The sequence below is a fragment of the Lissotriton vulgaris genome, chromosome 1_1 (genome assembly GCF_964263255.1).
Source record: "Lissotriton vulgaris chromosome 1_1, aLisVul1.2, whole genome shotgun sequence".
In the NCBI taxonomy this organism is placed as follows: Eukaryota; Metazoa; Chordata; class Amphibia; order Caudata; family Salamandridae; genus Lissotriton; species Lissotriton vulgaris.
This window is the reverse complement of record NC_141685.1, coordinates 1,460,835,007-1,460,850,316: the sequence shown is the minus strand read 5'-3', so window position 1 is coordinate 1,460,850,316 and position 15,310 is coordinate 1,460,835,007. Positions and strand designations below refer to the sequence as shown.

Below are 15,310 nucleotides of genomic sequence, written 5' to 3'. Positions count from 1 at the left end.
GAGAAAAAAGGGGGGTCCCAAAACGTGTTTTTCTCATGTTAATTTCCATAGGGCGGTTGGCCTCACTTTTAGCTCGAACGGCTGAATGGATTTGCACGAAACTTGGCAAAATTGTAGGGACTGTTAGCCCGATGTGCCTTTGCTAGGTCTCAATATATGTGCTCCAGTGGATTTTGAGTAATTTAGGTTCAAAAAAAGATATATATCTGGGCAGAGCCTAACCACACATCTGATCTGATTGGCTGTCAGCACTTCATCCAAGAAGTGTTGGCAGCCATCTTGGGACCAATATACATGATAGCACCTCATTAAAAAGCATTGTAGTTAATAGAGGGTTTTAGGACTTTAGTTACATTATAAATCATTTGTTGATGGTACCATACTCGTTTTAGGAATTGTGGTGGGTTCTAAGGTTATTTTACCATGTGAAAAAACATTCTGCTGTGATATCATGAATATTGTTTGAAAGAAAACTAATATCTCATGATTTTCCCACAGTGGTTTGGAAGGGGATCTATAAGCTAAACTGAAAGCATATTTTCTGTAAATTCACATTATCTTTCTCAGTCATGTGAAAATGAAGTCTGACATTCTCAGTAAAACATGTACATCCAACAAGGACAGAGACTGTCAGTTGATTCCTTTGTGTTCTACTGCAGCCTCCTAGAGTGTTCTAAAGAACAACTAGAGCGCTAACAGTCCTACTTATTACAAAGGTATGGCACACCTGAAGCCATCTTGATTGGAATAAAGTGGTAACTCTTAAAACATTTAATTTAAAAAGAAACAACATGAGGGGGTATATTTTGCCATAGAAAGTATGATTAGTGCTGCAGAATGAAAAATTAGGGCACATTTTGAGTGACTTCTCAAATCCTTTTCTATTTCATTAAAACATTCTGACAGGCAGTCTCCCAAAATGGCCACCAGAGACAAAGGAGCCCAAATGTAGCCCAAATATCACCCAGATGTAGCCCAAGTATAGCCCAATGACAGAATGTCCCAGAGTGTTCTAAAGAACAACTAGAGCGCTAACAGTCTGTAACACAGCGGGGTCAGCACGAAGAAATGACTGTAAAGGATATAAAAGTAGACAAATGTTAAACACTACCTCTTCCTCTCCACAGAACGTTGAAACAGAGGTAGACACGCAATCCACACACTGGCCCTTTAATTCTGAATGGACTTCGGAATGGGAGGAGTCTCGTCAGGACACGGAAACCTCATATGCCGGAATGGACGAATCAAGGGTGTGCTTGTTCACCCAGAGCGAGGAAGGAGACGAGGAGGAAGACGGAAGCGGAGCGGAGCTAAGGAAGAACGTGTATACGGAGGACGAACGGAGAGACGAGAAAGAAGACAGAAGCGGAGCGAAGGAAGACTGGGTCCGAGGAGAGACAGCAGAAGGACCGAGCGGAGGACGTTAAAGAAGGGACGCCAGGAGGCCATCGACACCACGAGCCGCCCAGCCATACACCCGGGGGAGGTGTATGGCTTAACCAGGTGCGTGACAAGATAAGGGGTTGGGTCACTCGTAAAACAGTAACGTCGGACTAAGCCCGGGATCCCTAACTCCATGGTGTTTTTCCCCTACCACGAGCACAAAACCCTTCACCTCGGCAGTTAGTCACAGAGTGTCTCACGTGTGTTTGGTCCCTCACTCCCCTCCCTGTAATCCGCAATACAGAACGGATACTGATACACCGTTTTCTTGCCTTTTATTTCCCTGTTCCGGTAACTGACGGGCACCACGGAAATCGACGGAGACCTTCCTCGGCGGACACCCGACCGAGGACGGAGAACAGCCTCCACAGATTCAGGCATCAGGAAAGCAGCGAGGAGCCGTTCTCCCAGACTTGCACGAAGCACTAGACAGAAAAGTTCAGATTCACTGTATTCCAAAATAAAACCTAGAACTACTAGAATCAGCGTATTGCCTATCCTTCCCGCGCCTGCTACAGTGGTGGAGAATGCGGGCATAGGCACCATCTGCGGAGTCAAGATGGAGACAGTTGTAGAACAGTTAGTAAAGGGTCAAGGACGAATTGAGTGGGTGTTAGAACAACATCTAGTATCTGCACAAGCCGACAGAGAGATACTAAAGAAAGCCATTGAAGAGAAACAACCCTGGGCGGACCCAGTACAGAGGGGTGGGACAACGGAAAGAACCCTAACCCATGGAGCGCCGGCCGTATCTCTGCAAAAATATAGACAGGGAGAAGACCCCGACGCATTTCTATTAAATTTCGAGAGGGCAGCAAGGGCCTGTGGCTGGCCAGTCGCAAAATGGCCATTCTTTTTGGCACCTCTCTTAGGCGGAGAAGCCCAGGCTGCTTACCAAGTAGCAAATCCAAGAGGAGACACCACCTATGTCGAAATCAAAAAAATAATCCTAGATCATTTGGGGTTAGATCCCGAGGCATATCGCCTAAAATTCAGAAAGGAGAGAGGATCTGTAGGTGAAAATCCCAAAACTTTATTCGTGAGATTAAAAATGGCGGCGGACAAAGGGCTAACACCCACTACCAGCACGAAAGAAGAAATACTTGACCGAATATACTTGAAACAATTTCTTGAGGCTCTTCCCTACGCTACTCAAAAGTGGCTTCGACAACATAAGAATTTAACAACCACACAAGCAGTGGAGATGGCCTCATCATTTACCCGGGCTCAACCTAAAAATTTCCCGTTTGAGATGGAAAGGAAGGGAGTAGTACGACTTGAGAAACCGGTTGTACGAGGAAAAGATACCACCCGTCCCCGTACATGGAGGACTGAGAACACGGCCAATACAGGGCCGCAATGTTTCGACTGTGGTCAATGGGGACACATTGCCCGGATGTGTCCCAAGAAAAGGAATGAGGAAGAACCAATGGAGGTCGGGTACCTCCTCAGGGCTGTACTGTTTTCCGCAGAGATGGGAGGCTCTTTTAGAGTAAGTGTGAAAGTCAATGATCATCTATTATCAGCTTTGTTAGATTCGGGCTGCCGACAGTCGGTAGTCCAAACTCCCTATGTCAGAACAGGGCAATATGTTTCCCAGGGGTAAGTAAACATCAAATGTGTTCATGGGGATATCCGGCCCTACCCCATTGCTGACATTGTAATTGAACAGACTGGGGAGCCCCCACAAACTGTAAGAGTAGGAGTAATGTCCAACCTACCCGAAGACCTAATAATTGGGACAGATAACCCTAGTTTCCTGAACATGTTTAAGGATAAACTAAAAACAGTGTGTCACACAGGGGAGGAGGGTAATACCCTAATAGAACGTCCGCTTAGACCTAGCCTCCAAGTTAGGAGGTTGACTAATAACGCGACGTCCCCCACTAAGGGTTCTGCGAAAGCAGCTGGTTATGACCTCTACAGTGCATATGATTATGTGGTTCCTGCCAAAGGGAAGTCCCTTGTCAAAACTGACCTACAAATTGCAGTCCCTCCCGGGTGCTATGGTAGAATTGCTCCACGATCAGGGCTAGCAGCAAAGCATTTTATTGACGTGGGGGCTGGTGTTATTGACGAGGATTATAGAGGTAACGCTGTAATCCTCCTGTTTAATTTTGGTACAGAAGCCTTCCAAGTGAGAAAAGGCGATAGAGTGGCGCAATTAATTTGTGAGTGTATAGCTGAGACTAGGCTGGAAGTACTCCGCCAGCTGGAAGACACAGAAAGGGGCTCTAATTGTTTTGGCTCTTCAGGTACACGTACACAGATAGTGAACTCACTCCTGACACATGATCCTTGGGTTATGGACAGAAGCTTTAAATTTGCGCAAATCAGTGATCCCACTCTGTTCAACGCGTGGGAACAAGCACATCAGAGAGATGAAAACTCAAAAAATTTTCCAGGGTTTATTATCGATGATGACCTGTTGTATAGAATAGGTGGCGAGGGGCAACCCGCCCAACTATTGGTGCCTGTCTCATTCAGAGAGCAGGTCCTTTTCTTTGCTCACAGCCATCTCGTCGCCGGTCACTCCGGTGCCGAGAAAACAACCCAGAATATCCTCAGGCAATTTTTTTGGCCCGGTATTTGATGAATATGGTTAGACCACAGGCAGTCCCTTTGCAACCACTACCAGTCATTGGCAAACCTTTTGAGAGGGTTGGCATGGACCTTATCGGACCGCTGCCTAAAACTAAAAAGGGGTTCCAACACATTTTAGTTGTTGTTGACTATGCCACACGGTTCCCCGAGGCTTTTCCATTGTCTGTGGCCAATTCCAGACAGGTCGGAGACAAAATGATTGAGTTGTTTAGTAGGGTTGGTTTTCCGAAGGAGATTTTGACCGACCAGGGCACGCCATTTGTGTCGAAGTTAATGAAGGAATTTTGTGACACGTTGAACGTCCACCAGATCCGTACCTCAGTTTACCATCCACAGACGGACGGACTGGTGGAACGCTACAACCGGACTCTAAAATCCACCCTTCGTAAAATGATGGAGGTTAGTGGGGATGATTGGGATCGGATGTTACCTTTAGCACTATACGCCATTAGGGCTCAGAGACAGAGTAGTCTGGGCGTATCAGCCTTTGAAATGCTTTATGGCCGACAACCTCGCTCATTGCTGGAAATGACCCGGGATGCCTGGATTAATGAACAGGCAGAGGAGGCGAAAACTACTCTTGAGTACGCCAGGGACCTGAAAGCTAAATTGGGTAAACTAAGGGAGTTGGCGTTGGACCATCTTGAGCTTAGTCAGCACAGACAGCAGACTAGTTACGATAAAGGAAAAAAATGGAGGCGCCTTAATATCGGGGACTGGGCTTTGGTTCTTCTTCCATCCTCATCCCATAAATTCAAAGCTGAGTGGATGGGTCCCTTTAAAGTGGTGGGGGTCACTGGGAGTACTAGTTATAAATTGCAGGTAACATCACGGAAGCAGCAATCTTATCATATAAATTTGCTGAAAAAGTGGTTAGGTCCTCCTCCTGCGGACATCCATGTGGCTACTACACCAGGTTTAGAGGGCTCAACTATTGACATGCTTGTTCATAATGAAGAACTGAAGGCCCAACAACAAGAAGAGCTGAGGGAGACTTTGGAACTTTATGGGGATGTTTTTTCCAACAGACCTGGAAGGACCTCCCTAGCGGAACATTGTATTGACACACCACCCAACAAAAAGGTTAGGATTAAACCTTACAGAGTTCCCGAAGCCAGAAGAGCGGCGATTAAAGCTGAAGTAGACGAAATGCTGCGATTGGGGGTGATTCGCCCATCGAAAAGCGATTGGTCTAGTCCCATTGTAATGGTCCCTAAACCCGATGGCAGTCGAAGGTTTTGCATGGACTTTCGGGCTCTTAATGACATTTCACTCTTCGACGCGTATCCCATCCCTAGAGTGGACGAGTTAATTGAGCGACTAGGACAGGCCAAATACATTTCTACCCTCGACTTAACAAAAGGGTATTGGCAGGTGCCTCTGCGACCCGAAGACATCAAAAAAACGGCATTCTCAACAGAGGAGGGTCATTTTGAGTTCACGGTCCTTCCATTTGGCCTTCATGGGGCGCCTGCTACATTTCAGCGCCTAATGAACACTGTTCTCACGGGGTTGTCGGATTTTACATCGGCTTACCTGGATGACATTGTAATTTACAGTCCAGATTGGCAGTCTCATCTCCGACACCTGTCTGTGGTTTTGAAAGCGCTTAGGAAGGCTGGCCTCACTGTCAACGCTAAGAAATGCAAACTAGCTTTCCATAAAGTTAAATACCTTGGATATGTCTTGGGACATGGCTTGATAGAACCTCAAATTGAGAAAGTTAGGGCCATTGCTGACACTCCATTCCCATCCACAAGACGGGAGTTGCGTTCCTTTTTGGGACTGGTGGGATACTACAGACGCTTTATCCCACAGTTTGCGGACATTGCAGCCCCTCTCACTGACGCTCTGAAAAACGCTGGGCGAGCATCTTCACCGGTTTGTCCCACCGTACCGATGCAGGAGTCATTTAGAGTTCTGAAGTCCGTGATTACCTCTACACCAGTTTTGGCTTCCCCTGATTTCACTCGCCCGTTCTCATTACACACTGATGCTTCGGACTACGGGATTGGGGCAGTGCTCTCCCAAACTGGTCAGGATGGCCTCGATCACCCAATTTTATATGTCAGCCGGAAGTTGTTCCCTAGGGAGTTAAAATATGCAACTGTCGAAAAAGAATGCCTGGCAATTAAATGGGCCATCGAAAAACTGGCATATTACCTGGAAGGCCGGCGTTTTGAACTGTTCACAGATCACGCTCCCTTACTCTGGATGGCACGCAATAAAGCTAATAATGCGAGAGTTTTGCGGTGGTTCCTCTCACTGCAACCATACTCCTTTTCTATACATCACCGCAAAGGCTGTGAGAATGTTGGGGCGGACTTCCTATCCCGTCATCCACTCCCCGATCGTGAGTGTCCGGAGGGGGAGGTGTGTAACACAGCGGGGTCAGCACGAAGAAATGACTGTAAAGGATATAAAAGTAGACAAATGTTAAGCACTACCTCTTCCTCTCCACAGAACGTTGAAACAGAGGTAGACACGCAATCCACACACTGGCCCTTTAATTCTGAATGGACTTCGGAATGGGAGGAGTCTCGTCAGGAAACGGAAACCTCATATGCCGGAATGGACGAATCAAGGGTGTGCTTGTTCACCCAGAGCGAGGAAGGAGACGAGGAGGAAGACGGAAGCGGAGCGGAGCTAAGGAAGAACGTGTATACGGAGGACGAACGGAGAGACGAGAAAGAAGACAGAAGCGGAGCGGAGCGAAGGAAGACCGGGTCCGAGGAGAGACAGCAGAAGGACCGAGCGGAGGACGTTAAAGAAGGGACGCCAGGAGGCCATCGACACCACGAGCCGCCCAGCCATACACCTGGGGGAGATGTATGGCTTAACCAGGTGCGTGACAAGATAAGGGGTTGGGTCACTCGTAAAACAGTAACGTCGGACTAAGCCCGGGATCCCTAACTCCATGGTGTTTTTCCCCGCCACGAGCACAAAACCCTTCACCTCGGCAGTTAGTCACAGAGTGTCTCACGTGTGTTTGGTCCCTCACTCCCCTCCCTGTAATCCGCAATACAGAACGGATACTGATACACCGTTTTCTTGCCTTTTATTTCCCTGTTCCGGTAACTGACGGGCACCACGGAAATCGACGGAGACCTTCCTCGGCGGACACCCGACCGAGGACGGAGAACAGCCTCCACAGATTCAGGCATCAGGAAAGCAGCGAGGAGCCGTTCTCCCAGACTTGCACGAAGCACTAGACAGAAAAGTTCAGATTCACTGTATTCCAAAATAAAACCTAGAACTACTAGAATCAGCGTATTGCCTATCCTTCCCGCGCCTGCTACACAGTCCTACTTATTACAAAGGTATGGCACACCTGAAGCCATCTTGATTGGAATAAAGTGGTAACTCTTAAAACATTTAATTTAAAAAGAAACAACATGAGGGGGTATATTTTGCCATAGAAAGTATGATTAGTGCTGCAGAATGAAAAATTAGGGCACATTTTGAGTGACTTCTCAAATCCTTTTCTATTTCATTAAAACATTCTGACATGCAGTCTCCCAAAATGGCCACCAGAGACAAAAGAGCCCAAATGTAGCCCAAATATCACCCAGATGTAGCCCAAGTATAGCCCAATGACAGAATGTCCCAGAGTGTTCTAAAGAACAACTAGAGCGCTAACAGTCCTACTTATTACAAAGGTATAGCACACCTGGAGCCATCGTGATGGGAATAAAGTGGTAACTCTTAAAACATTTAATTTAAAAAAGAACAAAATGAGGGGGTATATTTTGCCATATGAATTATGATTAGTGCTGCAGAAAGAAAAATTAGGGCACATTTTGAGTGACTTCTCAAACCCTCTTCAATTTCATTAAAAAATTCCGACATACAGTCTCCCAAGATGGCCACCAGAGACAAAAGAGCCTAAATGTAGCCCAAATATCACCCAGATGTACCCCAAGTATAGCCCAATGACAGAATGTCCCAGAGTGTTCTAAAGAACAACTAGAGTGCTAACAGTCTTACTTATGACAAAAGTATGGCACACCAGAAGCCATCTTGATTGGAATGAAGTGGTAAGTCTGAAAACACTCAATTTAAAAAGGAACAACATGAGGGGGTTAATTTTGCCATAGAAAGGATGATTAGTGCTTCAGAAAGAAAAATTAGGGATCATTTTGAGTGACTTCTCAAATCCTCTTCTATTTCATTAAAAAAATTCTGACATGCAGACTGAAGCATGCACTTTGAATACCAGCAGCAGACGTCCCTGGTGAGCAGTAGCTTTACTACAGTGATCTAATGTGCAACTAGAGTGCTAACATTCAGAATTTATGGCAAATGTGTGACACATCTGAATGCCTTCTTGATGGAACCAAAGTAAACAAGCATTGAAAATGCAATAGATCTCGCCCTCGTTTAAGTTAAAGCCATTCTGTTTGTAATGAGGTGGCTTTTTAGCTTTGCTTTTATTAGTGTTTTTTCAACTTTCATGTAAATAACATGCATCTGTATGCATATACGTATATGTATGCATGCATTTATGTTTGTATTTATATAGATATACAGATGATATATGTTTATATATGTATGTATATATATATATATTCACTGAAAAAACCATAGGTTATAGACCATATATAGTTAGGAATTAGCATTTACAAAACCTTGAAAATTCACTGAAAAAACCATAGGTTATAGACCATATATAGTTAGGAATTAGCATTTACAAAACCTTGAAAATTCACTGAAAAAACCATAGGTTATAGACCATATATAGTTAGGAATTCGCATTTACAAAACCTTATTTTACTCACACAAAACCATTGAAATTCCATATATAGTTAGTTGCACTAACTATATATCGCGCACCCGCAATCCACTGCTGATGATGTCACATATTACATCATTCATGACATGGTCAGTGACATCACTGATGACATCACTGATGACATCTCAAATGACATCACTGATGACATCACTGATGACAACATCCAGTGACTGTATGTTTCTGTAAAGTTAAAATATGTCTTACATATTGAAGAATGAGTGGATGTATAAGTGTCTGGATGAAGGATTTAGTAGGTGCATGACTGACTGTATGAGTGAGTGATTAAATGTGTCTCACTGAGTGCATGGGTTAGTGACTAAACTGTCTTAATTTGTGCATCATTATGTCTGTTGTTCTGTAAACTGTTGCATGTGTTTATAAGTAGCTATATGAGTAACTATATGGGTTATTGATTGGTTGCCCAAGTATTTGTATGGGAGACTGAGTGTGTGTGTGGGTGGCTGGGAGGTGTATGACTCTGTGCATAGATGTGTGAGCAGTTGATTCACTAGATGTATGGTTTCAAAAGTGCATGTGGAAACAGCTGTATGGGAGGTTGACTGTGTGCATGAGTGTATTGGTGAGTGAATGGATATCTCAGTGCTACATGTCAAAGTAAGTACATATGTAAAACACAGTACATGTGAGAGTTGACATATATAAATAACTGTGCATAAGAGCCAGTGAATGTGTGAGTGGCTGTATGGATCATTGTGAACTTGTATCAGGGATTGTATAAGAGAGTAAATATGTGTTAGTATATGTTTGAATAAGTAAAGTTTGTATAACTGTATAGTTGAGGAAATGGAGGTGTGATTGATTCTTTGCATGACTGACTAGGTGTGTGAGTAACTCCATGGATGAGTGACAGTCTGTGAGTGTCTGTTTACACTGATTGTATCTAAGGTTATATTAGAGTCTGAAGAGGTTCATCGTATTATCACATGAATGATATCATCAGTGATGTGATCAGTAACGTCAAATGAGATGTCATTAGTGATGTCATCAGTGATGTCATTTGAGATGTCATCAGTGATGTCATTTGAGATGTCATCAGTGATGTCACTGACCATGTCATGAATGATGTAATATGTGACATCATCAGCAGTGGATTGCGGGTGCGCGATATATAGTTAGTGCAACTAACTATATATGGAATTTCAATGGTTTTGTGTGAGTAAAATAAGGTTTTGTAAATGCGAATTCCTAACTATATATGGTCTATAACCTATCGTTTTTTCAGTGAATATATATAAATATATATATATATATATATATATATATGAATGAATAAGTGAACAAGGGAGCAAGTCCCGAAATTCGCATCACTCGTGAACAAGGGAGCAAGTCCCGAAACGTGTAGAGTAGCTTGCCGATTTTGCCAAGTTTTGCAATAAAATTTTGACTGCTGGAAAAGTCTCTTTGGTGTCCGTGGCTGCTGTTCCTAAGGAGTGGTGTACAGCGTGTGTTTTGTATATGTATGGGGCTTGCCTGCCTCGCCGCGGACCGCCGTTGAGAGAGGCGAGGGAAAGGCGGTGCTAGTGTTTTGACACTGGAGTTTGGACGTGATATATATATATATATATATATATATATATATATATATATATATATTGACGCTCACGGGGAATGACCAAACAGCGGGAGGAACTCGCACACCACAACGGCTTTTCCCCAACAGCCTTTATAAGGTACAGAACGCTGCTTTCACCGGTAAGTGGGCTGCTTCAACCGGACGCGTTTCGGGCATCTCCCTTCCTCGGCGGCATACAGTCCCTGGAACACCATGATGCTCCGCCTCCATATAGAGCCATATCGCAAGCCAGGGATTGACTGATCTGTATGATCGGATTGCGTTGCTTTGTGGGAGGCATAGTCCGTAGTTACATGATGCTCAAATGCACTGATTTCAAAGCTCTGGATGAGCCCCAGCGTGGGCAGCGTGATAATGTCCTTGTTGCAGTGTCCCACAAGTGAAGCCACTGGATGTAGCTTCGTGGCCTCCTTCTCTTGAGTGGTGCCTACCCAGCGGCAGGACGGCCGCTAATTATTGACGCTCACGGGGAATGACCAAACAGCGGGAGGAACTCGCACACCACAACGGCTTTTCCCCAACAGCCTTTATAAGGTACAGAACGCTGCTTTCACCGGTAAGTGGGCTGCTTCAACCGGACGCGTTTCGGGCATCTCCCTTCCTCGGCGGCATACAGTCCCTGGAACACCATGATGCTCCGCCTCCATATAGAGCCATATCGCAATCCAGGGATTGGCTGATCTGTATGATCGGATTGCGTTGCTTTGTGGGAGGCGTAGTCCGTAGTTACATGATGCTCAAATGCACTGATTTCAAAGCTCTGGATGAGCCCCAGCGTGGGCAGCGTGATAATGTCCTTGTTGCAGTGTCCCACAAGTGAAGCCACTGGATGTAGCTTCGTGGCCTCCTTCTCTTGAGTGGATATGGCTCTATATGGAGGCGGAGCATCATGGTGTTCCAGGGACTGTATGCCGCCGAGGAAGGGAGATGCCCGAAACGCGTCCGGTTGAAGCAGCCCACTTACCGGTGAAAGCAGCGTTCTGTACCTTATAAAGGCTGTTGGGGAAAAGCCGTTGTGGTGTGCGAGTTCCTCCCGCTGTTTGGTCATTCCCCGTGAGCGTCAATAATTAGCGGCCGTCCTGCCGCTGGGAAGGCACCACTCAAGAGAAGGAGGCCACGAAGCTACATCCAGTGGCTTCACTTGTGGGACACTGCAACAAGGACATTATCACGCTGCCCACGCTGGGGCTCATCCAGAGCTTTGAAATCAGTGCATTTGAGCATCATGTAACTACGGACTACGCCTCCCACAAAGCAACGCAATCCGATCATACAGATCAGCCAATCCCTGGCTTGCGATATGGCTCTATATGGAGGCGGAGCATCATGGTGTTCCAGGGACTGTATGCCGCCGAGGAAGGGAGATGCCCGAAACGCGTCCGGTTGAAGCAGCCCACTTACCGGTGAAAGCAGCGTTCTGTACCTTATAAAGGCTGTTGGGGAAAAGCCGTTGTGGTGTGCGAGTTCCTCCCGCTGTTTGGTCATTCCCCGTGAGCGTCAATATATATATATATATATATATATATATATATATATATATATATATATATATATATATATATATATATATATATATATATATATATATATATATATATATATATATATATATCATGTCCGTAGTAGCACAGTAGCGCTTACTGGAAGCACCTGGTGGGCTATGTATTTTTTCAGCAGTCAAAATTTAATTGCAAAACTTGGCAAAATCGGCAAGATATTCTACGCGTTTCGGGACTTGCTCCCTTGTTCATGAGTGATACGCATTTTGGGACTTGCTCCCTTGTACATGAGTGACGTAGGTTAGGTAACAATACAGTTAAATAAACATGTGACTTCAAACATTTAGAAAAGGATGAAGAAAGACAACTGCTGAAGCAGAGTTAACTCACTCATATTTACAAATCATTTGCCGTAATTAATAAATTCCCAGCTCGATTTAAACTATACAATTTCAGGTTAGGCATTGGCCATATTAATCCAATAATTATCGTGGCATGATGAGAAAACATTCAAAAGACAACCGCGTCTTTTCATAGCGTGTCAAAATCGATAGAAGTTCTTAGCGTTGAAATATCGGAGAACCATACTCCCATGCAGTATACTGATACTGTTATTTAAACATTATGAATGGCGTAACTCAAGCATTTCGCTACAGAAACTTACATACCATTTGCTTGAGACCTCTGCTTTAGCGGTTTCAACATGCTTTATTGATACCGCTGTCTTCTAACTACATGTAGCAGACTGCCACTATCGCTAAGAAAATACTTCAGTAGGTGAACAAGAGAGCAAGTCCCGAAACGCATAGAGTATCTTTCCGATCAGTGATGTCATTAGTGATGTCACTGACCATGTAATGCGTGATGTAATATGTGATGTCATCAGCAGTGCATTGCGGGCGCGCAAGTTATAGTTAGCTGAACTAACTATAACGGGGGAATTTCAATGGTTTTGTATGAGTGAAATGTCCAACTAACTATAACGCCCCTGAAACCTATGTTTTTTTCAGTGAATTTCTAAGGTTTTTTAAATGTTAATTCCTAACTATAACGTGCCTGAAACCTATGTTTGTTTCAGTGAATTTCAAAGGTTTTTTAAATGCTAATTTGTAACTATAACATGACTGAAACCTATGTTTTTTTTAGTGAATTTCTAAGGTTTATTAAATGCTAGTTTCTACCAATACCGACAGAGGTACGACATGTGAAGAAAGAAGATAAAACACAGCAAGAAGCAAAAGAAATGCAAAAAGTAGCAACCAAAGTCCTCAAAGACAAAGAAAAGTGTAGGAAGAAGGAAGACGTGCAGAAAGAACAAACAGAGGAGCAGAAAGAGGTCTTGGTACCTGTACCCTCAACTTTTTCAGATGGGTACTGGTGATAACTGACTCTGACTAACCAGTCCTAGAGCCAGTGCTATGCTAAAAGACACTTAGAATACAGTTAAAACACCTACATACAGTAGGGAACACTATGCGTCAGCATACCCCTGTGATTACCATGGCCTCCTCTGTAAGCCCCTAGTACATAATAGGGCAGGGGGATTAAAACTACCTCTTAAAACGTGCCACAGGGCGCGTTTGCACACTGGTGAAGGGAGGGGGGGCCTGAGGTGACATGTGTGCAAACACACCCTGTGGTCGTGTTAATTTGGGGGATAAGGTCACCTTGAATCCTGAGTGTCCCTTGGGTACAACTAGCCCACCAGGTATCTCCAGGTAGCGTCACAGAGCTGCGTTGCAGAGAGGTGTAAAAAAGGGCGTGACCTCGGACCACCTCTCTGCAACGTAGCACAGTAGCGCTTACTGGAAGCACCTGGTGGGCTAGTTGGCCCCCAGGGGCCCTCAGGATTGAAGGGGAATTATTTCCCCAACTTAAAACGCGCCACAGGGCGTGTTTGCACATGTCACTTCAGGCTCAATCCCCTCCCTTCACCACTGTGTAAAAGCGCCCTGTGGCCGTTTTAATTTGGGAGATTAAGTCCCCTTGAATCCTGAGGGTCCCTAGGGTCCAACTAGCCCACTAGGTACCTCCAGTAAGCGCCACAGAGCTGCATTGCACACAGGTGTAAAAAGGGCCACGGCCTGGACCACCTCTCTGCAACGCAGTGCAGTACCGGTTACTGGAAGCTCCTGGTGGGCTAGTTGGCCCCAGGGGCCCTCAGGATTGAAGGGGAATTATTTCCCCAATTTGAAACGCGCCAGAGGGCATGTTTGCACACGTCACTTCAGGCTCAATCCCCTCCCTTTACTACTGTGTAAACGCGCCCTGTGGCTGTTTTAATTTGGGAGATTAAGTCCCCTTGAATCCTGAGAGTCCCTAGGGTCCAACTAGCCCACTAGCTACCTCCTGTAGGCGCCGTTGCAGAAAGGTGTAAAAAGAGGTACGGCCTGGACCACCTCTCTGCAACCCAGCACTATGGCACTTACTGGAAACCCCTGGTGGGCTGGTTGGCCCACAGGGACTTTCAGGATTAAAGGGGAATTATTTCCCCAACTTAAAACATGCCACAGAGCGTGTTTGCACATGTCACCTCAGACCCCGTCCCCTCCCTTCGCCACTGTGTAAACGCGCCCTGTGGCCATTTTAAGTTGGGAGCATAAGTTCCCTTGAATCCCGAGGGTCCCTAGGCTCAAACTAGCCCACTAGGTACCTCCAGTAAGTGCCAAAGAGCTGCGTTGCACAGAGGTGTTAAAAGGGGCGTGGTCTCTGAGCATCTCTCTGCAACGCAGTTTCCTGCCACATACTGGAGGTACCTGGTGGGCTAGTTGGTTCCCAGGGACCCTCAGTATTGAAGAAGAATGAATCCCCAACTTACAACTCGCCAGGCGACGTGTTTGCACAATGGTGAAGAAAGGGGGCAGGGCCTGAGGTGACATGTCTGCAAACACGCCTTGTGGCGCCTTTTAAGTTGGGGAATTTATTCCTCTTCAATCCTGAGGGTCCCGGAGGCCAACTAGCCCACCAGGTACCTTCAGTATGTGCCAGAGAGCTGCGTTGTAGAGAGGTGTTCAGATGCCAGGCCCTTTTTTACAACACTCTGTAATGCAGCTCCGCAGCGCTGACTGGAGGTACTCAGTCCTGCCCCCTCCCTTCACCACTGTGCAAACGCGCCGAGTGGCACGTTTTAAGTTGGGGGATTAACTCCCCTTGAATCCTGAGGGTCACTGGGGTGCAACTAACCCACCGTGGCGCTTACTGGAGGTACCTGGTGGGCTAGTTGGCCTCCAGGGACCCTCAGGATTGAAGGGGAATTAATTCCCCAATGTAAAAACTGCCACAGGGTGTGTTTACACACATGTCACCTCCCTTCACAACTGTGCAAACGCTCCCCGTGGTGCATTTTAAGTTGGGGGATTAACTCCCCTTGAATCCTGA

General features: G+C 45.6%; 1 protein-coding gene across 1 annotated transcript; it reads left to right on the top strand.

Moving 5' to 3' along the window:
- The first annotated feature begins 2,002 nt into the window (after positions 1-2,002).
- On the top strand, positions 2,003-6,945 carry LOC147750672 (uncharacterized). The gene is made up of 2 exons (XM_086936697.1): positions 2,003-2,935; positions 6,511-6,945. The coding sequence occupies exons 1-2, from the start codon at positions 2,003-2,005 to the stop codon at positions 6,943-6,945; spliced, it is 1,368 nt and encodes a 455-aa protein (XP_086792823.1).
- The last annotated feature ends 8,365 nt before the right edge of the window (positions 6,946-15,310 follow it).

Coding starts and splice junctions, on each gene's coding strand:
- LOC147750672 (XM_086936697.1), top strand. CDS start 2,003: ATGGAGACAGTTGTAGAACAGTTAGTAAAGGGTCAAGGACGAATTGAG. Junction 2,936..6,510: donor AGATGGGAGGCTCTTTTAGA/GTAAGTGTGAAA, acceptor TCCTCTCCACAG/AACGTTGAAACAGAGGTAGA.